General features: G+C 29.7%; 3 protein-coding genes across 10 annotated transcripts in view; all 3 read right to left on the bottom strand.

Moving 5' to 3' along the window:
* Window positions 1–7,602, bottom strand: part of LOC124499720 (uncharacterized) — a 74,370-nt gene extending 66,768 nt beyond the window's left edge. Inside the window, exon 1 of one of the 2 annotated variants that reach the window (XM_075731055.1) lies at window positions 6,921–7,602. The gene's annotated coding sequence lies outside the window, so the exon portion shown is untranslated. The remainder of the gene's footprint in view (window positions 1–6,920) is intronic. The other variant, XM_075731054.1, reaches the window with a different exon arrangement.
* Window positions 7,603–8,473: 871 nt separating this feature from the next.
* Sesn (Sestrin) lies at window positions 8,474–15,490 on the bottom strand. Of its 7 annotated transcripts, none has more exons than XM_075731048.1 (6): window positions 15,146–15,490; window positions 14,206–14,401; window positions 10,504–10,679; window positions 10,082–10,429; window positions 9,230–9,993; window positions 8,474–9,170 (listed from the first exon to the last, which is right to left on the bottom strand). In XM_075731048.1, the coding sequence occupies exons 3-6, from the start codon at window positions 10,570–10,572 to the stop codon at window positions 8,849–8,851; spliced, it is 1,503 nt and encodes a 500-aa protein (XP_075587163.1). In that variant the 5' UTR covers window positions 10,573–10,679; window positions 14,206–14,401; window positions 15,146–15,490; the 3' UTR covers window positions 8,474–8,848. The 7 variants fall into 7 exon arrangements, with proteins under 7 accessions (XP_075587163.1, XP_075587164.1, XP_046919315.2 ...); XM_075731049.1 differs by lacking the exon at window positions 14,206–14,401 and adding an exon at window positions 13,141–13,327 and having other exon boundaries at window positions 14,894–15,187; XM_047063359.2 differs by lacking the exon at window positions 15,146–15,490 and adding an exon at window positions 14,533–15,088.
* Window positions 15,491–16,793: 1,303 nt separating this feature from the next.
* The window catches only part of LOC124498919 (uncharacterized), a 71,844-nt gene continuing 60,716 nt past the window's right edge, over window positions 16,794–27,921 (bottom strand). The window contains exons 10-18 of the mRNA XM_075731246.1: window positions 27,610–27,694; window positions 27,292–27,467; window positions 26,963–27,214; window positions 23,628–23,764; window positions 23,311–23,551; window positions 20,943–22,990; window positions 17,963–20,875; window positions 17,478–17,889; window positions 16,794–17,390 (exon numbers count right to left, since the gene is read on the bottom strand). Of these exons, the coding sequence (XP_075587361.1) occupies window positions 17,103–17,390; window positions 17,478–17,889; window positions 17,963–20,875; window positions 20,943–22,990; window positions 23,311–23,551; window positions 23,628–23,764; window positions 26,963–27,214; window positions 27,292–27,467; window positions 27,610–27,694 (6,552 nt within the window). The 3' untranslated portion in view covers window positions 16,794–17,102. The remainder of the gene's footprint in view (window positions 17,391–17,477; window positions 17,890–17,962; window positions 20,876–20,942; window positions 22,991–23,310; window positions 23,552–23,627; window positions 23,765–26,962; window positions 27,215–27,291; window positions 27,468–27,609; window positions 27,695–27,921) is intronic.

Below are 27,921 nucleotides of genomic sequence, written 5' to 3'. Positions count from 1 at the left end.
CATCAATCGATGATGATGATGATGATGATGATAATGATGCGGCATAATAGACAGAAAAGTCATAACAACAAGCAGCAGCAGCAGCAGCGGCCGCTTGTTAGCATCATCATTATCGGCTTGTAATTTTTTTTCTGTTGTTGTTGTTGTTGTTGATGAATGAATAAATGAAAAAGAAAAATTTCCATTTATTCAACAGAATGGATACACCGAATATTTTGTTGTTGTTGTTGTTGTAAACAAGCAAAAATAAAAAAAAAATAAAAAAATATTACACAATGGATAATCAAGACACACACACACAAACACACGAATCAGAGATTGTATCAGTTGTTTTTGCTGTTGTAGTTGTTGTTGTTGTTGTTGTTGTTCATCTCTCACCTTTTTTCTTCGTTTATCAATTCACATTTCATCATCATCATCATCAGCATCGATAATCTATCCTTGATCGAAGAATTGTGATCATGTAATATTTTTTTTTTTTATTTGGGGTATGGTTTTCTCTTGTTCAAGAAAAAAAAATAAAAATAGATTTTTAATGGCGATTTTTGTGTTGTTTTCATTGATGGAAAAAAAAAATGATGATGTGATCATAATCAACGACAACTACACAAGTACAGTCAAAGTTGTAAATCCGAAAAAAAAGTTATGATAATAATGATCTATTCAGATATATCGTTATCGTTATTATGATAACCGATATTTTTTTCTTTGTTTTTTTTTTTTTTTAATTCACGAATTTGTCTTGTTCGTGTCATCATTTTTTTGTTTTGTTTTGTTTGATTCATATCAAAATGATAATCAAGTTGATAAGACTTTTTAAAAGTAAATGAGATACGGAAATTCCAAAAAAAAAAAAAAAATTTTTTTTTGCTTCACAAACATTACAATCTTTTTTTTTTGTTTTTGGAACCAAAAATAACGTCATATTTGAATTTTCGCATTTTTTTTGTTTTGATTGACACACACCCAGTGTATGTTTTTCAAGTTTCAATCTGGACAAATTACACAATTACAATCACAATACAAAAATGGCAGGTGAAAGAAAATGGCAATCAAGATGAACAATTCGTCAAGGTCTAAAAAAAAAATCATTTTGATTGATAATCTGTCGTTCAATATGTTCAATCAATGATCAATATATTATTTGGTTATGGCAAGATTTTTTGAAGATCAAAATCTATATATACATGATTAGTGTGTATTTGGAGTTTTTGTTTATCTGATTAGATTAAATCAATCGAAGCAAAAAAGTAGTAAAGTAGGAAAAAAATTGCACGACAAAACAAAAACAAAAACAAACAAACAAAATCAAAAGTCACGTGCTATATTGGATGGATACCGTGTTTAGTTTTTATTTTTTAATCAAACTGAGTGTATTTTTTTTTTCTTCAGTTAATTTGGGTTAATCTTTGTTATTGTGGAGGTGGTAAATGGATGGATATAGATGTAATCAACAAATGTTCGAGGATCCATTATCATTATTACAACGGATGATGATTATAACGATGATGATGAGTGGATTAATAATCACACCGTTGTAAAATGATAATCAGATCTTGATTACCTGATCCTGATCAATCATCATCAGAATTAGAGACAAAGATTTTGATAAAGGTGTACTGCGCATAAATAAATAGATTAGACAGATAAGAACAAAAAACAGTGAAAAAAATAGCCGCGAATAAAATGTTTTTTTATCCAACTTCGTCAATAGATTCTATAGATCATATCATCTAATGGTTATCTTTCATCAGCGACAGTAACGTTTTTTTTTTCGCTAGAATTTGGTGAATTTTTTTTTCGCCTATTTTCACCCTAGGTCTATTGTATTTTAATAGTGGTTATAATAATTTGTTGTTCATCGGCCGTTCATTGTTATTGTTGTTGATTGGTTAGTCGCTGTTTTTTTTTTGCTGGTTGGTTGGTGATGAAAATAATATCATAAATCACCTGGCTAGTTTATTACCTCACTTTTCATCGTCATCGTCATCATTCAGCATTTTTTGTTTTTGCTAGCCATAATCATCATCATCATATGCTCTAATAAGCCATCAATTGATATGGTTAATGCACGATATTCTCAAAAAAAAGAAAAAAAAAATTCAGTTCTCATCATCAATGATCATCAACAACATGCGTGCGTTAATGTTTTATTATTAATGATGTTTGTTTGGTGGTGCTGGTGGTGGTAATGGTGAAACTTGACTAAGTTTTAGTAAAAAACCAAAAAAAAAAAAAAATTGAACAGATAACGAACAAAACGAACAGAAAAAAAATACATTTGAAATCTGGTAAATTACCAAAAAAAAAAACCAACAACAACAACAACAAGTCTTGGCCAGAGAGAGAGCAAGAGATGGAAAGAAATTGGTTATAATTTTAATCAAATTATTATTATTATATATTATCCACATCAGGTTGTTGTCGAATAATCATCATCAATTAGCTTTAATTAAACTTTTTCTTTTTTTTTAAAGATTAGCAAAAACCCTGATGATGATGATGATGATGATGAGATTAAGTGGGTGAAATTCTTTTCTGATTTTTTTTTGTTTTGTTTTTACAACATAATAACGTGATATAATTTTTTATTTTCGTTATCAAAAAAAAAAAAAAAAAAAACATTGACCTGCTGTGGTTGTGGCTATGTCTGTTGGTCATAATGATGATGATGATTTGGGTTTTGATCGACGTTAATTTTCTTTCTTCACAAATCTTTCCCTGCTGCTGCTGCTGATGCTGATTCTGCTAATCATCTCAATCCTGACCACAAATCTTTGATTACGATGATTGTAATTTATTGAATTTGAAATAATTCAAGTTGAACCAAGTTTGTCTTTTGATTTGACCTGGTGTCAATAAAAAAAAAATTCAAATCGCATGCTCACTTTCTGGCTAAATCCAAATGAATAAATAATCAATAAATGAAAAATGAAAAAAACTTTTTAATCGATGCAAAATATTTGATCAGATGATGATGGTGATAAAAAAAACACCCAAAACAAAAGCAAACACACACACACACACACATAGATATCACGTGCGTACGTACGTGTTTCTGTTTCAGTATCATTCATTTAATTCATCGATCGATGGATTGAAAAAAAAAGACAATCGTGAATATAGCCCAGTTGTTGTTGTTGTTGTTGTTGTTGTTTTTTCCATTGTTATTATTGTTATTATCGAAATGAAATAGGTGTCAATGGGAAAACACGTGTGTGTGTGTGTCAATGAATGGATAAATGGCTAGTGCATATCATCATCGATGCAGAAAAATAAATGAATAAATAAAACGCGTGTCCTACATACACACACACACACACACACATAAATACACCAGTTTATTTACCCAATGATCAGTGATTATTTTCATCTTCTACATTTTTTTTTTCTCTAGATTCTTTTTTTCTTATCTCGAACACAGATAGAGTTTATTAGAGCTAAAAAAAGATTATAAAGCCCACACACACACACACACAGAACAATGATCAAATTTGATTTTCTAAAATCAAAAAGATCAACAACAACAACAAACTAAATCTGATTTGATTCAATTCCATTCTATCAATGATTGGTTGGAAATGAATCGAAATTTGCAATTGATGACAAACAAACAAATAAAAAAGAAAAAAAATTTCCATAAGTTTTTATCTCTCAAAATGTCCATTCTATTACTACTACTACGACCAACATCATCATTCAATTTGATGTGCACGAATCGACTTTTAACTTAACTGGACTATGGTGTGTGTGTGTGTGTGTGTGGCTGGATTTATTATTTCGTAATACAACAACAACAACAACAACAACAACAACAATAATGACAATGGCGTGCTAGCCATCAAAACGATCCGATTATATTCGCATCAATTGTGGCTTTATTCATCCATTGAAAAATTTTGGATTTTGATTTTTATTTGCCTGTATAATATAATGCTTATTATTATTATTCACTTTCTATATAAATAATGACTATTTGACGGACTGACTATTTGTGTATAAAGAACGATCCTGGATCAAATCCTAAAACTACTATTTCAAAGGGATTTTCTCGATGTGTGAGTGTGAGTGTGAGTGTGAGAGTGATGGCCCATAGATTTACAATTACAATAAAGACAAAAAAAAAAAATGTTTCACGTGAAAAATATAACGTAATTCGTTTTTTTTTTTTTTTTTTGATGGTTAATTGAACAATTTTTGCACTATTCATTTTCTTATTTGCCCAACTTTCTCATTCTCTAACTCTGTGTTATTATATAATCGTTTATTTTAAACACTCAAAATGTTGTTTTTGTTGTCGCTGTCATTGTGAGAAAAAAAAATATATAAATTTTCAATTACGAATTTTCAAAATATTTGTTCATGTGTATATGTAAAATGGAACAACTTATTTTTTTTTTTTTGAAAAATTTACATTAAGTAAATATTTGACAACAACATGAAAAACATGTAAAAATGACATAAATTTCAGCAAAAATAAAATAAAATAAAATTTTTTTCTGAAATTTCTCCAATGTTTTATTGCTAGAATATTCATAACATTCAAACAGAGCTAAATGGAGAGAGAATGAGAGAAAGAATAAATAAATTGTCATCACGTGTCATCATCAATCAAATGGTGTACAAACACGGTCATCTAATCTCATTGGTCGTTATATTATTATATATTGTATTATTGACCATAACTAATGAGAATGATTATTGTTTCTGGAACCCGAATTTTTTTTTCTTTTTTTTTTGGTATGAATAAAAATTTTTATTAACTAACCAAAACTACACACACACTGCTTTCACATGTGAATCATTTTCATTTACCATTTTTTTTTTCGTTTTGTTTTGTTCTTTTGATTACTTTATTCATCGTTTACATTGATGAGATTGATCTTTCGCTCATTTATTTTTATCGAATTTTATTCAATGTCACAAATGTGAAAAAGTTTTTCTAGTTAAAATTGGTTCGCTCATATATATATACACACACACACGACAACTGTTTCGTTTTTTTTCTCTTTCTCTCTTTGATTCTCTAGTTTCTTTGGATCGACATTAAATGATCATGTTGATGATGACTGGTTAGTGTCACGTGTTTATGTGTGTGTGTGTGTGTGTTGATACAATCATATATGAATATGGCTAGGCTGGCTTGTTAGTTGGCTGGCTGGCTGGCTGGTAGACACTAGGACAATGTTCCAGAATTCTTTTTCCTGATTTAAATGATGATGATGATGATGATGATGATCAAATTTTTCAACCGAATTCAGATTCTTCATTTTTTTCTTCAACTGAAATTATAAAAATCCATACAAAAGATTCTTATATAAACAGGAAACCATGAAAAACGTGTTTAGAAAAGAAAAATCTATCTCTCTCTCTCTCTCTCTCTCTCTCTCTCTCTCTCTCTCTCTCTCTCTCTCTCTCAATCAACCACTCAATTCGACTCAATTCTCTCTCTATGTGTGTGTGTGTGTGTGTCAGTGTGAAAACTGAAACTGTGAACGGAAATAAGTTGAAGAAAAAAAAACATACATACAAATCAACAAAAAAAAAACGGAAATACAAAACACGCGACATACAAATATTATATAACCAGAATACAAACACAAACACACGGACATCATATCCGAATTGTCTACTGTAACAACAAAAACCAACCAAAAAAAAAAAAAGATATCCAAAAAAATGAAATTGTCAAACTGCACACATACGATAGAAAAAAAATCGAGTCAAGCATTTTAAAAATCACCAGGCTCGCTTAAACCAAAAAAAAAACCTATCAAGCCCACAATGTGTGTGTGTGTGTGTGTGTGTGCAAAACATTTCCGTAATTCATTCGGTCTGTATGCTTGTTTGACAATAAAATATCAAAATAAATTATGGAAATGAAATCAAAGAAAAAAAATGACAATTTTTATATGGCAGAGTTTCCATTTCCTTTGATTCAATTAAGTTAGTAAGTAGATAAATGGATAAATGGATAGCTAGATAGTCGGGATGGATTTTGATCGGTTTGAAATTGTCCACCAATACCATAATAATGTGCACACACACACACACACACACACTCAACTAGCGCCACCAGCGCCATCAAAAGAACTAAATTTTTTTTTTAGTTTCAAAAATGAAACCAAAAAAAAAGACAAAAAAACAGAGTGCAAGAGATTGATGACTGAATCTCATTTCAAGCATTTTTTTTTTGCTTTGTTTTTGTTTTTGTGTTCAGTACACACACACACACACTTGGTGAACATTAATTATATGTGTGTGTGAGTAATAAATATTTTTTTTCATGTTCAGCGATGGTGGTAGTGTGGTGTGGTGGTGGTGGTGGCGGTGGCGGTGGAAACGGAATACATGAAGAATAAAAGTTTTTTCGTTGTTGTTGTTGTTGTTTGAAAAAGAAACAGAAAAACAAAAATTCAGTCTATGTATGTTGCAAGTGTACATTTATTGTTTTTTTTTTACACATTTCAATTCAAAGTTATTCATTGCAATTTTTTTCACTCTCTCTCTCTTTTTCTTTCTCTCAACTGATTTTTGGGTGATTTCTGGTTACAGATAGATAAGGTTGACAAGTGAACAGTTAGATGATAGAACAAAAAAAAAGGGACGAATACTGGTGAAGGGGGGCAGGCGGGTAATATTGTTAGGATGTATAAATGAATCGGATGGGCTATTGTTGCCATAAACGCACACACATGTGCCATGTGCCATCATCATGTTCCTCTAGAAACATAGAGTCAATAGAATTATGGTCGTTGAAATATAGAGAAAAAAAATAAAGTTATTCAAGGGGCAAAAGAATCCGATTTTTGTTGTTGTTGTTGTTGTTGTTATTATGACCAAAGAAAAAAAATAGCCAAAACTTTTCAAAATTCATTTTGAATTCGATCGCTTGCGCAACGATATTAAGATTAACGTACCTTGATTTGTTTTCATTGATTTTTTGTGATTTTTAATTCTTGATAATACCAACGATGATGATGATGATGATGATTGCGTTGAATCATTTGAAATCGATCAATGTGCATTTTGATAATGAGAAATGAATTCAACCGTTTTTTTCGTTGGTCGTTTGGCCGGTGTGTGTGTGTGTGTTTGTGTTTCAATTTTCTTTAGAAATCAATGGATTTTCACTTGGATGGTTGGTTGGTTGGTTGGTTGAAGGGAGAAAAAAATGACGATGACGATGACTACGATGGATGGATGGATGGGTGCGAAAACATTCATTGTATTCATTTACAATTTATATTCTATGAATCTTTTCATTTTTTTTCTATATGAATCGGATTCTCTCGTTTTTTTTTTGATGATCCAAGTCACGTGTCACTGTTTTTTTTTCTGTCTTGCACAAATGTTGACTATTAAATACTGGTACACCATCATTTTTGATCGTTCATACGTTCGTTCGTTTACATTGATGTTTGCAATGGCACACGATCGTATCATTTACACACACACACACACACACACACCGTCCATCAGCCAAAACGTAAGAGAAAAAGCAAATAAGAAATATTTGGGTACCGAAAAATTTTCAAAAATAAATGACATTCAATGACAATGATGACGGTATATATACCGATAAATAGCCAAATCAAAAGTGTAAAATGGTCTCTGTGTGTGTGTGTGTGTAACAACAACATTTAACAAAATTCTGATGTTGAATGATGATGTGACATTGACTACAACAACAACAATAACAACAACCCCCACCATTACCGCCATCATCATCATCATCATTATAGATCTTGTTGACAATAATGAAATGAGGATGAATATGTGCAATGTGTATTATGTGATATGTGACATTTTTTTTTGTTGTGTATCAAGTATTTAGTAAGTATCAAGTTTTTTTTTCAACATTCAAATCCAAATCCAAACTGATAGAAAATCAAAAGACAATCATCATCATCATCATCATCGAATAGTGTTGATGATCATGATGATGATGATGATGATGATGGCGGTAATCAGTGAATCTATGTGATTTTTGATTTTAAACTTTAGTGTGAGTGTGTGTGTGTGTTTGCAATTGTATAGGCCACGTGTCGAAAATCGTTTTTTTTTCATCATCTTCTTCTTCTTTGAATAAATGAACCAAAATAGTATAATGTCATTTGTATGGTAGAAAAACAAAAATCGATCTTGTCAAATCACTCTTTTTCTGTTTAGATTTTTCTCCTTCTTTTGTTCTTTTGGGGGTTATCTTCTCCACAACCGAATAAACCGATTGATGATGTGTGGATTGTGGATGTTTAACGCGAGTTTTTTTTTCATTTTTTTTTTTTTTTGTCGAAAAATGGTCATTTTATTTTTCATTTTGAATTTTATAGCACCATCTGTCGGTTTTTGAAAAAAACCTACAATTTGTTTACATATTTATCGATAGATGGCAACAACGGTTTTTTGTTGTTTATTTCATAACAATATGTGCCATCTGTTAACGGAGAATAAAACTATTTGAATTTCATTCTTTTTTTTCTGACAATGATTAGATCAAGTTTTTATTTTAAATAACAAAAAGGATAATTAATCGTCATTTTTTTTAAATATCACAAAATCAAGAAAACAATAAGCAAATGAATACAGTCTGTCTGTCTGTATGTGGGTGTGTGTGTATGTGTGTGGGTGGGTGTACAATAATTGTGGATAAAGAATGAGATAATATGAATATGAGAACATCAAACATGGCAATCAATCAACGAATTGATTATAGATTGAATTATGAAATTCGATTGTGACAACAACAACAACAACAACAAAAAAGGTGGACAATAACAACGAACGGCAACGAAGAAGAAGGAGAACAATGTGTATGTGTGTGTGTTTTGTTTTGTTTTTTCTAATATTAAGCTGATAATTTCATATATTCCATCAAAGTACGCATTGCATATAGAATTTCTGCCTGTAAACGAGCTTCAGCAACCATTATGATAACATGAACTTTTTCCGATGCACGAAAACCTTTCATTACGGAACGGAAATCATGTCTAGATGTTAATTGTGGAAAACAAGCTAAATGTTTTATATAACATTTAAGTTGTCGTTCAAGTAAAATGTTTACTTCACGATAATTATAATCATCATGACGTATACCATATATACTTTGTATATAATTCCAAACAGCACGACGAAATGGCGATGTATCAATGTTGGTTTTTGGACCAAGCCTGTCAAAAAGAAAATATAAATTCATTATTTTAAATCATTCATTTTTACATTTACTTACGTATAATAGGTTAGATTATAACCAACTTTAAATTTTTCATCCAAAAAACTAGCTACATCTGGATAAAGATAATTAGAAAGGCTATAGCCTTGATCATCCCATTGATAATCCTGTATACGATATGTTGATGATTCTGATGTACGGCCACGTTTAGCAAAATCAATATAAACAAATTCTGGATCATCAATATAAACATTGAAATTATGTTTTTGCCATTCATCTTCAGACCATGTATTCGGTTTGAATTCACCATTATCAAGAACAGTGATCATTGGTTTTGAATCAATTTTCGTTGTACTATTTGATCCAGATGTTCCATCATTATTATCATTATCATTATGTTTTGTAATCGTTTCTGTTGTAACCGTATTTGATGATGATTTATTATTATTATGATGATATTTGTTATGTTTCCTTTTTCCGGCACCACTTGTAGCAGCCGTAGCCAATGTAAATGAATTCATTATTTTTGCTAAATTTGCATCTTCCTGTTCCAATTGGCGACAACGTTCAACAATCAAACGTGATGCTGGACTACGTTTGACAATTTTTTTAATAGTACTACTACCACTATCACCATCAAAACGTAATTCTTCAATTTCAATCTCTTCATATTCACCATCTTCTTCTCCATTACATTCAGGTGGTTCATAACCAAAACGACAACCAAATGCCAATGAACATAATGAATGAAAATGTGCCATTATAATAATTGCATGCGTTAATTCTGGTAATGTCCATGAATTGATATTTTTTGTTAAACTCTACAAATAATAATGATAATCAATTAATTAATTTTTATCGATTATCGATCACAATCAATGAAAACAAAAATCATCACAAATCATTTACCTGACCAAATAATACCTGTATATGGGTAGTTTTCAATAACCATGGTTGATGTGCAAGAATTTTATTGATAGTATTTAATGATTGTAATTTGATCGGTGCATATTCCAGTCCTTTCAGCCAATCAGCATCACCACCAATGATTAAAAATTGTTTACGCAAAAAATGTACTAAATATGAACAACGATGTCTTGATGCGGCCATAATGGCCACATAATATCGAACAGCTGGATTGATTGGACCAATATCACGCATTATGAAATTATGTGCACGTATCAATGGTATAGTGTATGTTGGATGACAGCCAATATATTCGGTGAATGTTTTCTCTAGATAATCTTCTTTTTGTTGCTGAAAATGAAATGAAATGAAAATTTCAACAATTTCAAAAAAATTTCAAAAAATTTTCATTTTCCCCTACAAACCTGACGATATTTATTCGACATTTTGTCTTGCTTTTTATTTTTGTTTTTATCCACTAAATTCACAAACATTAAATCATCCGTATTACATTGTTATAAACGAAAATTGAATGAATTTTTTTTTTGACCAAACAAGAAAAAAAATGACCACCACATAAAATTAACGGTGTAACCTGTTGCTGTATGGATGAGAAAACAATGTGAAAAAAAAAATCAATCGGCACGAAAATCAAAATCAAGTTTTTTTTTCAAATGAAAATTTAAATTCATTTTTAGTCTATTTTTATTAAAAACAATGAGCAATCAACAAACAAAATGTTTGCCATTATCGATCATAATGAGAGAGAGAGAGAGAGAAAAAAAATGGGCAATCAACCAGCCAAAACAAAACAAAAAACTACATTTACAGTGGTCTCTTGTCTATGGTGTTTGGCATTTGATACTTTAATCATCATCATATAAATCCTATCCGTGTTGTTTAAAAAAAAAACAACCAAAATGAAAAAATAAATAAATGCTACATCGATCGATATCCATCCAATCGAAATTCATTCAAATACATCATTTATGATTAAAATGAACATCTGTCATTGGTCCGGTTGTGAACCAAAAATTTTTTTTTTTTTTTTTGGCCACAAACAAAAAACCATAGAAAACAGCTAATTAAATTTTAAATTTTAAAATTTGAAATTCTACTCAGCTAAAGTATGGAAAAAAATGTGCCATTGGCAACAAGAATTTTTTCATGTGTATAGAAACATAAATCATCAGCTTGTAAACATGTTGTGTGTGTGCGGTGTTTTTTTTTCTACTCACTCTGTTGTCATCATCATCATCATTATCGTTAGAGATTATATTATGGTAATAATATCAAAATCCAAAGTATTGCACTTATGTTATCTGTGCATTTTCTTACATATCATCAGATTTTTTCTCTTTTTTTTTGATAATTTTATCAATAATTAAAATGGTCAAAGTGGCGTTGATGATGATGATGATGATACGGCGGCTGTTGCTATCCACACCATATAATGTAACAACAACAACAACAACAACAACAAAACTAAACACCCAACCAAATTGATTGAAAAAAAAATCAAAATTTGATTAAACGTACGTACGATCGCACCACAAATGAATGAATGAATGAATGATGATTTGATTTGATCATCGAAACAAACATGCACACACAGACACACACACACACATTGTTGATTAAGAAATTTATCTTTAAAAACAACGAAAAAAGAGAGAGAGAAAAAAAAACACCACCCTCATTCATTTTTTTTATATTCTCCATTTGAAAATGTACTTTTTTTTGGTTTGGTTTGGCCGGATTCTGTACACACTGTAGTGCTCGAATCGAAGAATCGACCATAGAAAAACACGCACACACACACATTTTTTTCGGAACTTGAAAAGAAAGAAAAAAAAAGCAATTGCCTCGTGATTTAATCATTAAAGAAGAATTAATAAAAATGTACAAAAAAAAATATGAATGCATTTACGTCAAACGAGAATCAGAGAATAATAATAATTTTCATCATCATCATCATCATTTATTCACAATCAAATAATCACCAAATCAATAATAATAATCGAACAAAGAAAAACAAGATGAAAGAAAAACAAAACGAAAAAAATTAATTGAAACAACAATTCAATTCTTGTTAAAATGTCAATGTCAAAATATAATAATTCCACCAAAAAAGAAAAACCACCGACAACTAGATTCTAATTTTTTTTCCGGAATTAAAAAAAAAAGAAAATTGGAACAAGCAAAAAAAAAATAAGTAGAGATGTACTTTCATTTGTTCTCTTTTTTAAATTCTCGTTAATAATCCACCACCACCACCACCGACACATTTAGTTTCAAATTTCTAATACCAAAAAAAAAAACGTTAAAAACAGGGAAAATTTGGAAACAAAAGATGAAGATGAAAGAAACCAAAAAAAAAAGAAAGAACAAAATGAGCTACTTGAGCAGAGAAAAAAGAAAATTTTTTTTTTCTTTCGTCTGATTCATGTGAACAGAATTATTTCATAATCGTTACATTTTTCCACATCTAAACAATATAGTCATTTTGAGGGAAAAAACGCGTAGGATTCAAGCAACAGCAGAAACAGAAGCAGCAACAGCAGCAGTAGGCGTCAATGTGAAATGTGGATTTAAATATAAATATAATATATAAATCAAAAGGTTGAAAGTACTCAGTTTATTATTTCATAATTCTGTTATTTTCTTTCATTTTAATTTTTTTTCCAACTAAATCCGTTTGTTCGCTTTGTTGTTCGTGACAAATGACATTTTTTTTTTTTTTTGACGCCATGACAGAATTCATTTAGTCTTGTGATCAACGGTGATGACAGTGTGTGTGTGTGTGTGTGTGTGTGTGTGTTCGAAACAAGAATAATTCTCTCATTTAATTCGATTCAAAGCACGCAAAAAAAAAAATTTTTTTTGTTGATTGAATAAAGAACAAAGAGAGAGAGAGAAGGTGAAAAAAGAATTTAAAACATTTGAAATTCTCGAAGAATTCAAGCAGAGTATTTTATTGCACACTTTTCATATTGGCAAAAGAATTTTCATGTTTTTTTTTGAAATGTCAATTTTTTTTTTCAAAATCAAATGCCACTTACCTCGTTAATGATTGATCGTTTAATTGATTACTAATTTTTTTTTCGTTATCAATAAAATCGATTGGTCAATTGTTTTTGACCACGGAAAAAAAAACAAAAAAACAAAAAACAAAAACAAAAATCATCGCCCAAAAACATATACAATATATAATACAGTCAACGTCAACGTTTTTCTTGATTTTTACCACTGGTTCAAAGAAAAAAAAAAAGACTTGAACTCACACTCACAGGTCACAAGCATATGTGTGTGTTTGTGTGTATGTATAAGTCTACCAACAACAAAACGGTTTTTGCCGACTTGATATGAACTCATCTTTCTCTTTCTCTTTCTCTCTCTCTCTCTCTCTCTCTCTCATCATCATCATTTTTTTTTATTATTAACAAAGTATAACTGGTAGTATACAAGCACCATCATAGACAACAATGTGTGATAGACAGATAGATGGATGGATGGATGGATGGATGGATAAATTACACATACACACACACACACTCACTCAGGGTTAGATGATAAATAAACCTCCCATTAATAGTTTGATTTGATATATATAAAAATTTTTTTTTTTATTTCTAATTCTCAATAATGGTCAGGTTTTCTCACTCATTCTACAACAACAACAACAACAACAACAAAAAATGCTGAAAACTTGAATTACAATCCATTATACCATCCATCCATTGTATCATCAAGTTATTTTTTTTAAAACATATATATATGGCGCTACTGATTGAACTTTGTCAATGACCTTTTTTTTTGATTTGATTGTGGTTTTTATTACAATGTTGCGCAGAATAAACAAGAAAAAATAAATTGTTATACAGGTGTCATGAAGTGTCAATTGCAATTGTCTGAATGTCAATTCATTCATATGTGATACAAATTCAGGTTTTTAGATTAAATTTTTGTTTCTTTTTCTGCTAAATCATTGTTGTTGACAATAATGGCGGGAGACAGATAGAGAGAGAGAGAAAAAAAAACATTTTCAACAAACAAAAAAATAATTGGGAAAAAAAATCTAGGGAAAAAAAAGAATTTACAATCAAAATGAATGAATGAACATTTACCTGTTTGTTACATGTTATAATTATAATAATGACACAACAATGGTACTTTTATTGGCCATTGTTTTTTTTTAGATTGACAACGATGAAAAATTTATTCAAAATTCAATATAATATCGATGGATGGATGGATGTATGGATGATTGGTGATGATAATGATCAGAGTGATTGGCGACGAATGATCAAAACCGAAATGATTCTGGTGGAATAATGGAATTGAAATAAAAAAAAAAATTTTTTGTCACACTCACACAGACACACAGAGAGAAAAAATAAATTAAATTTGATATATAAGAAAAAACTTGAATTACATCACATACGCATACGCACATATTTTAATTGGAAAAAGCATCAAGAACGCCCACACACACACACACACACAAACGAAAAAAAATTCAACAAATTTTTTTCCAATGTTTTTGAATAGACAAGGATTGTTTTTTATTGTTGTTGTTGTTGTTGAAAAACAATGTTGAAGAAATAAAAAGTAAAAGAAGAATAAAATACCAATAACCAGAAAAAAACCAGGTTTTTGTTTATTCAGAATTGTTTTGTTTGATTTGTTTTTTTCTGGTGATATATGGATTGCGTCATGTCATCATCATGCCATCAGAGAGAGAGAGAGAGAGAGAGAGAGAGGAGAGAGTCAGTCGCATACACACACATCATGCACATTTTTTCAATATACTACTTCTGCTTAGCTGCTGCTTTCGGAATGTTATAATTTTTTTTTTTATTTTCGAGTTTGCTCCATAATGATCACATCATCATCATCATAATCAATTTGTTGCTTAATAAAATGGGCTAACAAGTTTACATAAATCACACCAACGAACACACACACACACACATATATTAACATTTTTTGGGTTAATATATGTAGTAGGATATATAAAATAAAATTGAATCTAAGAAGAAAATGAATGAATGAGAATGCTCCTACATCATCATGATAATAATGATGATGATCATGATGATCAAATTCAAAATGTGTCCATGGACAAGAGAAAAATTTTTTTTGATGAAAACGAAACGAAACGAAACGAAAAAAAACAAACAAACAAAAATCATAACAGCACAAATGATGATGATAATCAATGTCCTTGTCTGATGTAATTGATAATGATGGTGGTCGTGGTGGTGGTGGTGGTGGTGATATATATGGCGTGTTGAATATTTTCATTTCACTTTTAACGCAAAAAAAAAGTTTCAGTAGATGCATTATTTTAACATTGCTGGTTGTAGTTGCTGATACTGCTGCTGCTGCTGCTGCTGCTTCCAGACAAATGCCGCTGATGCTATATTATTAATTTCTTTTTTTTTCTGGTTGTTATTTATCGGCAAAAAAAAAAAAAATTTTTTTGTTGTTGTTTTTCACGTGTTGTTGTTGTTGTTGTTGTTGTTTAGACTGATGTTTTTTGTCGACATTTTTTTTCTTTTTCTTCTTCTTCTGGTAGTTTTTTTTCCAGACTTTTTTTTCTATTTATTTGTTTTTACGTGTTTTTTTTTTGTTGTTGTTGGTCGTTGTTGTTTAGTCTGGAACTTGTAGAATTTCTTTCTCTCTCTCTCTCTCCCCGCTGTATGTGTTTTGTTTATGTGCGCGTTTATTATTTCTAGCTGTGAATAGTTTAATTACAATAATGCAATCTCTGTATGTCTGTGGATCTTTGTTTTTTTTTCTATGTTCACAAAACATCACACAAAAGTCACATGCTTTTCTTTCTCTCTCTCACTACCACTTTCATTTATAGCAACATTTATAACTCGCTTTTTGTTTATATATATGTTTTCACATATGATGATTTTATTATGGTGAACAAAAAAAATCAAAAAAAAAAATCATATGATGCTATAAATGAACAAGAAGAAAATTTACTTGTGTTGTTGTTTATATAATAAACGACAGAAAAAAAAGAAAGAATTGAATCGAAGTGAAACTAAAAATAAAAAACTTAATGAACAAAAATTTTATTCATTTTTTTTTCAAACAACCATACTATAACCAACGAAAAATAAAGTTCATTGTAACCCAATATATTAATATTTTTATTATATGATTAGTTATGTAATGTAAATACGAGCTGCTTCTACTATTGTTGTCTCTAATAGACAAATTGGTTTGTGTGTGGGCGTTATATATATGATAATTGAATTTTTTTTTTTTTTTTTTTTTTTTTGTAAAAAATTTTCATTACATCGTTTTCATTGTTATTTTTAATTAGGTTTTTTTGTTTCTTTTTTGGATAAATATGAAAATGATGACTTTTTTTTGGTTGCTTAATAAATGCACTATATATATTGAATATATTTGATTGATTGACTGTGGTAAGTTGTTGTCAACCAGCCAATAAATCAATCAATCAATCATCGATATCGATATTATATTGATATATGATGATTATTATCATTTTGGGTGAAAAGTGCAGACACAATTATAAACAAGAAAAAAAAATCAAACGCATTTTTAATGTTTTTCTAACATTTCCGCATCATTCAACACCAGGAAAATCAAATTATCGATTTTATGATCGAATTTTTTTTATTTATTCATCTTGATTGTGTGTGTGTGTGTTTGTGTGTGTGTGCGTGGATTTCATTGATTTATATTCATATAAACATTTATTATTTCATCATAAGACACGGATTGTAAAATAATTTTTGCTTTTTTTTTTTTGTTCAGAAAATCGAGAAAAAAAATCAATCAAAATATTTATAAAGACACAAGATTATATACAATTTACATTACACAAGCGCAAACAAACACGAAACAAATTTAGAAGAAATAAAAAACAAGACAAGACAATATAAAATATATTTACAGAAAATTTTACAACAAAATTAACAAAAAGAGAAAAAGTAAAAAATAAAAATTTTTTTTTTCCCCCCAGTCCACTTCAGGTTCAACGAGAAATTCCATTTGAACGTTGTTGTTGACATCCATACGATGATGATGATGATGATGGTTGTTGTTGATGTTGATGTTGTTGATGACTACCACCAACATTTGTAGTAGCCGCAGTAGTAGTGGCCATTGCAGCATAAATAATTGTCTCAAATTTTAAATGTAAATGTTCTTGCTGTGCTTTTGGTTCATTTGACAATGATTGAAATATTTGTTCTTTATATGCAATACAATATGTCAATAATTGATCTAATGATTTATCTTTATGAATTTTTCCTTCAAATGTCTATGAAAACAAAAATGAAACAAAAGACAGAATGATTGTAATTAATCAAAAAAAAAAAAAAAAAAAACTGACAGAAAAAAAACATACCTTTGAAACATCTTTCATATAGGCAATAATATCACTTTCTTTTATCGATGGTAATAATGAAATATCTTTATAATATTCATTTATAATTTTTTGATAATTTGCATTATCACGTGCATATAATAATTTACTGCTACTACTGCTATTTGGATCTTTATTGAAAATTTTTCCATTATTCTCATCATTATTATTATTATTATTATTATTACTACTATGGCTTCCATTGGAAACATTTCCATTTCCATTATTATTATTATTATTATCATTCATGATCAATTGATTATGATGATGACGGCATGTATCGATTAGATTTTGTGCCAAAACATCCAAACAAACATCGATACTAATATTGCTTTGTATGTCAAACAATATCTCCGGCATACGTAATATGGTGACCCAGAATCGTAGAATTAAACTATAGTTTAACAGAAGAAGAAAAATAATGAATTGACATAAAAACAAAAAGTAAAACATTTTTTTTTTGTTACCTGTTACTTTTCCATTGTGCCAATATATCCGAATCGGTTATTGAATTTTTCATTGCTTCTTGATCAAAAAAATCAAATAACCATTTTATTGCTATTGGTAATCGTTCATTAACAGTGAAAATTGTATGAAAAACATCATCAACATATTGTTGTATTGTTCCTTTTGTTGTTAATAATCTGGTCAAATAAATTTCCGGTATCGATCGATTTATAAGATATGTTGATAATGAATTCAATGTATCATTCGGTTGTTGCTGTTGATGTTGTGAATTTGAACAAAATATCGATGCTAATAATGATGATGCCGATGTTGTCAATATGGATAATGGTGAACCATTATTGGCTATTGTTGCCGTCGTCAATGTTGTTGTCGTTGTTGTCGGTTGTAATGCTGTTTTTGGCGTTGATATTGCTGCCAATGAATTCATCGATACAGAAGAATTATTAAAACCACCACCACCACCACCATTTATTATTGGTTCCAAATTCATTTGTGATGATGATAATGCAGCTGAAGCTGCTGCTTCAGCCGCCAATTGTGATGATGATTTGGCATTTGTTTTCGGAAATTGCTTTGTAAAACAATGTCGTTGTCGTCGTCGTAATGCACGTCGTTGACGAATGGTACGTAGATTACGAAGGCTATAAGATTTATGGTTATTCATCAATTCATCATAATCATCATTATCATTATGATTTTGAAGAAAAGATACACCACCAGATACACCAATAATACAATCATTAATTAAACTAGATGGTTTAACTAAATGCCATATATTATGTCGTCGTCGTTGTCTTTGTTCATCATTTTGATTATTGGAAGAAGCCACAGTAGAATAATTATCATTATTATTAGCTTGTTGTCCATAATCACTATTGGCCATCAATAAACGTTGATTATTATGTAATGTATGATTTATACGTCGTTGTTGTCTTTTCGGTGTTGATGTTCGTTTCATGAATAAACTAAGACGATCATAAACATTACGTGCAAATGATCGACGATTATTACGATGATGTTGATTATTGATTATTGTTGTTGAATTTAATCGATATGATGATGTTGATGATGATAATAATTGATTTTTTGGCTGCAATAATAATCTTGATTGATGATTTGGTGTAAATAATGTTGATGAATTTGGCGTTGAATTTGTCAATGTTTGATATGTTAACAATGTATTTCCACCACATGCTTTACGTTGATTGCCATTTTGTGTTACATATATTTCTTCCGGACGAAATATCGATGGTGATCTTTGATGATAAATATATGATTCATATCTTTGTTGTTGTTGTTGTTGTTGTGGTTGTAATGATGATAATCCATAATTAATTACTGCTGCCATTGGTGGTCTCATACGTGTAGAAGATGTTTCCGATGATAAATTATAAATATTATCCTGATGATAACCATAGAATGATGAATCATGATTAGAATTTCTATCTGCCGGTATTTGTTCATAAAGATGAAATTCTGTATTTTCATCATCATCATCGTTTGTTATTGAATTGTCATATATTTCATTACCAGCAACACCACCACCATCACCACTAGAAATGATATTGGATTCATGATGATAACGATAATTATTTACTGTTGTTTGCAATTGTGGTGGTGGTAGCGGTGGTGGTGGTTGTACCTGGGAATCTATTTGGATCGATTTACGTGGATTATTATTATTGGATCGTTTCATATTTGTAGCAGTAGTATTAGTAGCAGTTGTAGTATTAATATTACCAGAATATAATGATGATGGTGATAATGATAATGATGATGATTTTGTTGGTCTTATGGATAAATATAGTATAGCACCATCAGTAATACCATAATGTGATATTGTATTTAAACGTCTCCAAATGGCTTCATTTGCCGTTAAAATCTGTGTAGAATGATCATAATCATCGAGAAGAATATCAGCCATTTCTAATGATGAAATATTACTATGACGACTAGCATTATATATTCTATCGGCATCATTTTTTGACATTAATGCTGCAACACCATACAAATCTTGATATAATACTGCGGTTGTCGATGATTGTTGATTTGAATTTGCATTTTTCGGTGAACGAATTGTCATTATTGCTGGTTGCTGTTGCTGTTGTTGTATATTCTGTGATTGATAATCACTATTGAAACTTGTTTCAGTTCCATTATTATAATCACCAATATTTTGATTTATTTGTTGTCGTCGTAATGTTGATGACGTTGATTGTTGTTGTTGTTGTTGTTGTTGTTGTCTAGGTTTTAAACATCTCCAATATAATTGTACATCATTTATGGATGGTCTTTCAATATTCGGTACATAACGATATAATGAATCGATAATTTTTTGCTTAACCTGTGTTATTGTATCACAATCTAATATACGACATGGATAATAGCCACCATCACCATCATCATAATCATCATTATCATCATCATTATCTTTATCAATTCCGGTCATTGTTGTTACATCTGTTGAACTTGTTTGATCACCACTTCCACTTCCACTTCCACTACCACGACCATTATTATTATTGGCGTTGTTGTTGTTGTTGGTTACAGCCATTCCGTTAATGTGGAAATCTTGTACCGGTGTACTACTACTATGATTCTGTATAATGTCATCTACATTGTTATTGTTGTTAATAGAATGATGATCATTTGTTGTTGTTTGATGATAATCCATTATTATCGATTTTTTCATTATTCGATTATTATTAATCGAACGTAATGTTGTTGATGTTGATTGATTCGCAATCCAACGTCGTTGTTTATTATTACTATTATTGATTCGATTTGCATTCGATAATCGATTAATCGATATTGGTAATGTTTGTTGTAATTTATCATCCAAAAATACATGTACAGTTAATGTTTTATAATCGATTTGTTCACGTAATAATTTCTCTTCCGATAATGAGTATCTAAATTTGGGAGAAAAAAAATATTTTTAAAAAAAATTTCAATTTGTACTACACAAAAAATAAATACCTAGAATTGCCAGTAACAAAATCGACTGGACCTTTATCGATTTGATGTTTGATCGCAGAGAATAGTAAAAACAATGGACCACTTGATACTTCACGAGCATATTTATAAAGACAAATCGATAGCCAATCGATGAGCATTTTTTCGACAATCGTTTCATTGCATTTAATTAATTCTAATGTTGAATGTTTATTTGTTGCAAAACGATCAATTAATTGTGATAATAATTGTCTCATTATATCGAATGAATATTCCATACGATCCAATAATGTAATCATTAATAATGATGCAAAACGCATACGTTCAGTAATTGAAAATGATTTTTTTGTCTGTTTTTCCAATGTATCGATCAATATTAATAAAAATGTACGATTCATTAATAATTGTTCAAATTGTTCAATTACAATCGATGGCCGTTGATAATTTTGTTGCTGCTGTGTATTGTTATCATTACTATTATTGATTATTGATGATCGATTAATTGTGTAAAAATTTTCAACAGGTTGTGATCCATTATTATTATGATTATTATTGTAATGAAAATCATTCATTAATAATTGTGGATCAATTGGCAATAATGATAATTTATCATGATTATCGATATTACGAAAATATGGTGAATAATACCAATACATTTGATTTAAATAATTTAATTTCAATAATTGCTGTGAATTATTATTAATCATCATCATCTTTAATGATCGTGATGATGAATGACCACCACCACCATGACTACCAATGCCACCGTTATCTAATGACATGTTATAAATATTGTTAACTTTATTTGATGTTATTGTCATCGATGATGATGAAGCTGATGTCAATGATGTTGATGACAATGATGATAATGCTGGTGGTGGTGATGATGATGATGATAATGCTGCTGCTGGTGCTGCTAGTGGTGGTGATGGTGGTGACGGTAGTGGCCATGGTATACCAGAAACGAAAAACATTCGTAATAAAAATGTTCGTTCATCATGTGTTGGTAATGGAATGGTTTGTAGATCATCGATATTCAATAAGCCATTTGAATGTAAAATATCGGTTTGTAGTTCGGCGAATGCTTGTTTACATTCAGCACGTACATTATTCTCCAATGTATCCATTTGTAATTGTATACGTTTATATTCACGTTCAGCTTCTGTTTGTTTATTTTTATATGCAGCCAATATAATTATCGATACGATTGTCAATATTGTACCAATCAATATTGATATGACAATCAATAATTCTACATTGAATGAATTATTATTATTAACAGTATCGAAACGATTACCACTACCAGCACCAACACCACCAAATGATGGATGATGATTTTGATGATAAAATCTTGATAATGAATCTTGATCTAAATTTGGTGGATGACCACCACCAAATTGTTGATCATTAAAACCGGCATAAAAATAATCTGAATAATAAATATAACCTAAATGGCGACGCATATTACCAATTTTCAATACAATGGCCGGTAATTCAATTGAATTACGACGTCCTAATTCATCGGTTGGTGCAGGTGGATAAACTGGTGGCTGACAGATAATTTGTCTCATATTCACCGATGTTAAATTACAACGTTGTTGACCAATAGTAATGTTTAATTCAAATTCATTCAATAACAATACGGCAAGATTTTCACCTTCAACAATGATAACATCACCTTTGAATGGTAATACATTATCATTGTGATTATCATTATTATTATGGCCACCAATAGTGATTGATTTTCCTTGTCCATTATTCAATGAATAAATTATTGGATCCGATACATAAAGCATGTTTGAATCAACATGTGGATAATATTTATCCAATTCTAATACTGTTATTGTATCGTCCATTAAGAAACCGATTTGTAAATAAATTTGATTAGGTATATGATGCAATGTTGAATTATTATTACGATGATTATGTTGATGATCACGATGATGATGATGATGATGATGATTATTATCACGAAAATTTGTTTGACTTAGATTACTAGCCAATAATTGTAGATCACCATTTATCATTGGTGATTGACACAACATTTTAATTGGTGAATGAATTGTACAGATCTGTGCCAAAAAAAAAAAAATATTAGAATTACTAATGAAAACTAAATGTAAAAAAAAATGGATGACAAACCGATTCATTGATTAAACGATATTGATCAATGATATTTATCATTCCTTGATTTGGATTATTATTTAGATCCATTTTTGGTTGTTGTAACTGTTGATGATTATTGTGAATATAATGATGATGATGATGATGATGATTATTTATTATTATTATGACCATTGTATGTTGGTGTCCATACTGTTGGATAATGATGATTTATTTGTTTTTGTTGATGATGATTATGATGTGATTGTGTGATTCTTGGTACAAATACCAACATTCGTGGCTGTTGTATAGAAGTAAATTGTGATCCAGTCACCGTTATCATACGACCACCAGAAAAGAAACTCTGCAATGGTTCAATACGATCAATTGTTGGATCAGCCGTATAAAGAAATGGATTAGCCAATGTATAATTAGCACCATCAATCATTAAAATGAGACGTGTTACAACATATGATGGATATGGTGCTGCACTTGTACGACAGCTCATTTGAAAGCTACTAGCTAAAGCTCTGTATAAACAACAACAACAACAAACAAAATGAATTAAAAATTTGAAAAAAAAATCCAAAACAAAAACAACATTACCGTTCAACATAGCAAGGTAAATCATCCAAATAGATGGCAACATTTGAACCGATATTTAGATTTTTTCCACTCAAATATATACGTGTACCACCAGATTGTGGACCAATTTTTGGATTCACGTCAATCAATTCGATAATCTAAATTTGGATAAAACAAACGAAAATTTTGATGAGTAAAAAAAATGAAAAAGCTGTCACTGGCTGTTTTAGCCAATGATTAATGAATGATGATTTGAAAGCGAAAAAAAATGACAATAATCATCATCATCATCATCATCATTGTAATTATTTAAATGAAATGCGCCATCTAATTATCATAAAATTGAAAACAAAAAATCTTTCCGAAAAACAAAAACAAAATTGTTCACTTGTCATTCATTCATTCAGGAGAAGTAAAAAAAATTGATTGCAATGATTTGGTGGTCAGCTGTTTTTCTTCGTTTGAAAATTCTTTATTATTCTGTGCATATGAAGATATATTCTGTTTGTTTCCCAAAAAACATGATTGTAGGTGTCTATGGTCTGCTGTATGTCTGTATGGTATGCATAATATAGTTATAAAAATTTAGCAAAAAAAAAAAAATGACCAGAAAAGCTAAACTGGTAGAATTCAATATTTGCATGTGAATATCATTCATTCATTCACTCATCCAACTAATTCATCCAACAAAAAAAAATAGCTAAACTAATTGTCTTCATATGCAAATCAGAATGAATGCATGTTTTTTTCAGTTTTTGTTTTGGTTTTAGTTTTTTTTTATTCATATGAATGTGGCTCTGCGGGATTTCTCAAAAAAAAAAAAAAAAAAAATCAGTTAGTAGCGGTGGTGGACAATTGGAAAATTTATGATTATTGTCGTTGTTGTTGTTTTTGTTTTCTCCAAAACAACAACAACGACAATGACCACTGAAAAAAAAATTTGACCATTTGGCGTTGGTAGGCAAAAACAAAAAAAAAAGAGAAAAGTGGGATGGTTACAATAATGATAATATTCTAATTGAAATGATGAAATGAAATGAATTTATAGTCGACTGTCATCATCATCATCATCATTTTATAAAATTAATTATTCTCATCATCATCATCATTAGAAGATTGTAAGTCAATTTTTGGGCTTTTTTCTAATATTATGGATGATGACCATGGTCACCAATGACCAACAAAATCATCATCAGATCATTTTTTTTTTCAATGTTGGCTAAATCAATGAACAGCTCGTTCTCTATTTCATCGAGAACAAATTGGAACAAATTCAATTTAATTAGAACCAATCAAAATTAATGTGCACAAAAAAATGATGATGATGATGATGATAAAAATGGCCATAAATTTAGCCTAAAAATAAAATCCAAATCGAATCAGAATTAATAAAACGAAGAGAGATGGTGAGAGTGAGAGTGAGAAGCCTTATTTATTAGCCTTTTGCATTAGATTGGATTGAATTCAATTTGATTATATCGTTTTTATTTTGTATAATAGAACCACACAGCCACCACCACCACCACCACACAATGAAAAAAAAACCACAAAATAAATGATCATCATTATTATAAATCATCATCATCATATAATCAACGATGAAAATAATCTTTGTGGCTTTTCAGGGAAAAAAATGTCCACACACACACACACAGACAAAATGTGGATCCACCATTTTTATGTGTGTGTGTGTGTTTATGTGTATGATGATATGGATTCAATCATCACCATAAACCAATCAACGAACAAACGAAAAATTTTTTTTTTCTTTGAAATCCTAATTGATTGTCTGTGTGTGTGTGTGTATTAGAATGGAAATTTAAATTATCATTTTCATTTTACCAATTTCTAGAATTGATTGAAAAATCAATTTTTTTTCAATTCAAATAACCAATAAATATTCATTCATTGTACAACACAATGAATGAATGAATGAATGGTCAACCAACAGAAAACTTTTTTTTTCTCGAAAATTTCAATTCAAAAATGTCATAAACAGAGGATTTGTTGTTGTAAAAAAAAATTATCATTTAAAATAATTACAGAAAATAATACTAAAAAAATAAAATACACGACAACAACAAAACGGTCAAACCAATATCATCATCATCATCATAATAATCAAACATCGATCGGTGATGATCATTCTGGGATCCAGCCTAAATCCATTTTCTCAATTCTTTTCTCGCTCTGGGTGTGTGTGTGTGTGTTTGATGGAACAAAAATCGATTTGTATTCTCTATTATAGAGAGATTCTAAGGAATTTTTTTCCTTTCTTTTTCTTAGAACATAGAATGATCGGATTGTAATCGGAAAGAAAAAAGAAAAAAAAACAATGATAATAATTTGATGCTAAAACTGAAATTAGTTTTTTTTTCTATTCTTTACTTGCATGTAATCGACAGACGGGTGTATCCTGGTGGTGGTTAAGATGGACATGGATCGAACAACAAGATCCAAAGAATGTGTTTGTTTTTATTTTCATTTTCTAGTTTGTATGTTCTCTCATTATGTATGTTTTTGTTCTGTGTGGATCAAACAACAGAATTTTGGACAATGGACAGAATTTTTTCTATGGCTTATTATTTAGGTGGTTCTTGGAATTTCAATTTCTCGGTTCTTGTAGACGGATTGTTCAATTATCTGCAATTAAAATACTGTGTTTATCGAGAATTTGTAGAGGGTGGTTAGTTGGTAGTAGTAGTTATTATAGCTGTAATAACAACAATGAAAAGAAGAAATAAACCACTACGACCACCACCACCACAAATGTGAACATGGAAAATAAATAAATAAATAAAAAAACCTAAATGAAAAGACCATTTTTGTGTGTGTGGTTGATGTGTTGTATGATTTTAATCGTTGAACAAGAAAAAAAATTTGCAATTCGGTTATTGCATAATAATAACCGATATGTTAAACAAACAAACAAACAAGAAAGAAAGAAAAAGAAAGAAAGAAAGAAAACATGTAAGACACACACACAAACAGAGAACATGGATACGAATACGACAGAAATAAAACAATAAATTCAATATGTTACCGTTTGGTTTTTACATTCAATTTACCAAGAAACAAAGAGAAACATCATTGAATAATAATAATAATAATAATACGAAGTATTATGTTTCATGGATGACATTAAGATGAAACAAAAACGTTTTCTCTCTCTCTCTCTCTCTAATATTGAATGACAAAACAAATTACTTGGTTGATTCATTCATTCATTTTTTTTGTCTTTGTTGAGACAAATTATGTAAATGATAATGATGATGATGATGATGATGAAAAAAATATTAGCAAATTGGGTGTATGGATTGTTTCTTGTGTGTTTGAGAGAGAAAATGATTACTTACTTTATATTGAAATTTTTCCTGTGCTCTTGTAACGCCTGCACGATTACCAATAATAACGAATGCTGATTGTGGACCAATCATACTGGCACCGGTACGGCAAACAATACGTATTGATACATTATATTGTATTGGTTCACATGGTATACCACCGATTGATACACGATCTTTAATCTCATCAAACGATGAACCAAGATTTGAACCTTCAATCGATACTAATGTACCACCTTCAATTGGACCAGATATTGGATGAATCTGTGTGTGTGAATTTAAAAAAAAAATTTAATAAAAAATCTGCTAAATTTAATTTTTTTTTTCGTGCATATATTTACATAATCAATTCTTGGTGGTGGACATGTATTGATAATTGGTAAATCAGTACATTGATCATTATATAAACATTGATTTAGGCACCAAACGCAGCCAAATTTATTGTCACGTGTTTGACAAAGTGAACAATCAGCACGGCCAGCATATGCACCCAAATATTGACATTTATATATGGTGACTGGAAATGATTTCAATGATGAACAATAAATGGATAGAAGGATGGATGGATGCAAAAAATAAAATAAAATAAAATAAACGAAAATAAAGTAAACAGAAATTTTAATTATATTTTCCCCATTTCATTTTTTCAATCAACTTACAATTCGTACGATCAATAAATGCATCACTGTTCCATAATACGGTCAATGATGCACGTTGTTGGCCAATTTCTTCCTGATATGATAACTGATTGATTGAAAAAATACAAACACAAAAAAAATGAAACGAAAAATTGATCCAAAAATTCAACAACAACAACAACAATCATCTATCAATCAATCAATCAAACAATCGACTGGGTAAACCATTTACAAACGTTGACGTCGTAGCGATAATTTTATTTGTTTAATAATTTTTCAAATTTCAAATTATCGGATGAATAAAAAAAAACAAACAAACTATATATCAGCAAA

This window comes from Dermatophagoides farinae, chromosome 5 (genome assembly GCF_024713945.1).
Source record: "Dermatophagoides farinae isolate YC_2012a chromosome 5, ASM2471394v1, whole genome shotgun sequence".
NCBI classification, from domain to species: Eukaryota; Metazoa; Arthropoda; class Arachnida; order Sarcoptiformes; family Pyroglyphidae; genus Dermatophagoides; species Dermatophagoides farinae.
This window is presented reverse-complemented; position numbering and strand designations above follow the sequence as displayed.

Coding starts and splice junctions, on each gene's coding strand:
- Sesn (XM_075731048.1), bottom strand. CDS start 10,572: ATGTTTGTGAATTTAGTGGATAAAAACAAAAATAAAAAGCAAGACAAA. Junction 10,430..10,503: donor TGTCGAATAAATATCGTCAG/GTTTGTAGGGGA, acceptor TTTCATTTTCAG/CAACAAAAAGAAGATTATCT. Junction 9,171..9,229: donor TATAATCTAACCTATTATAC/GTAAGTAAATGT, acceptor TCTTTTTGACAG/GCTTGGTCCAAAAACCAACA.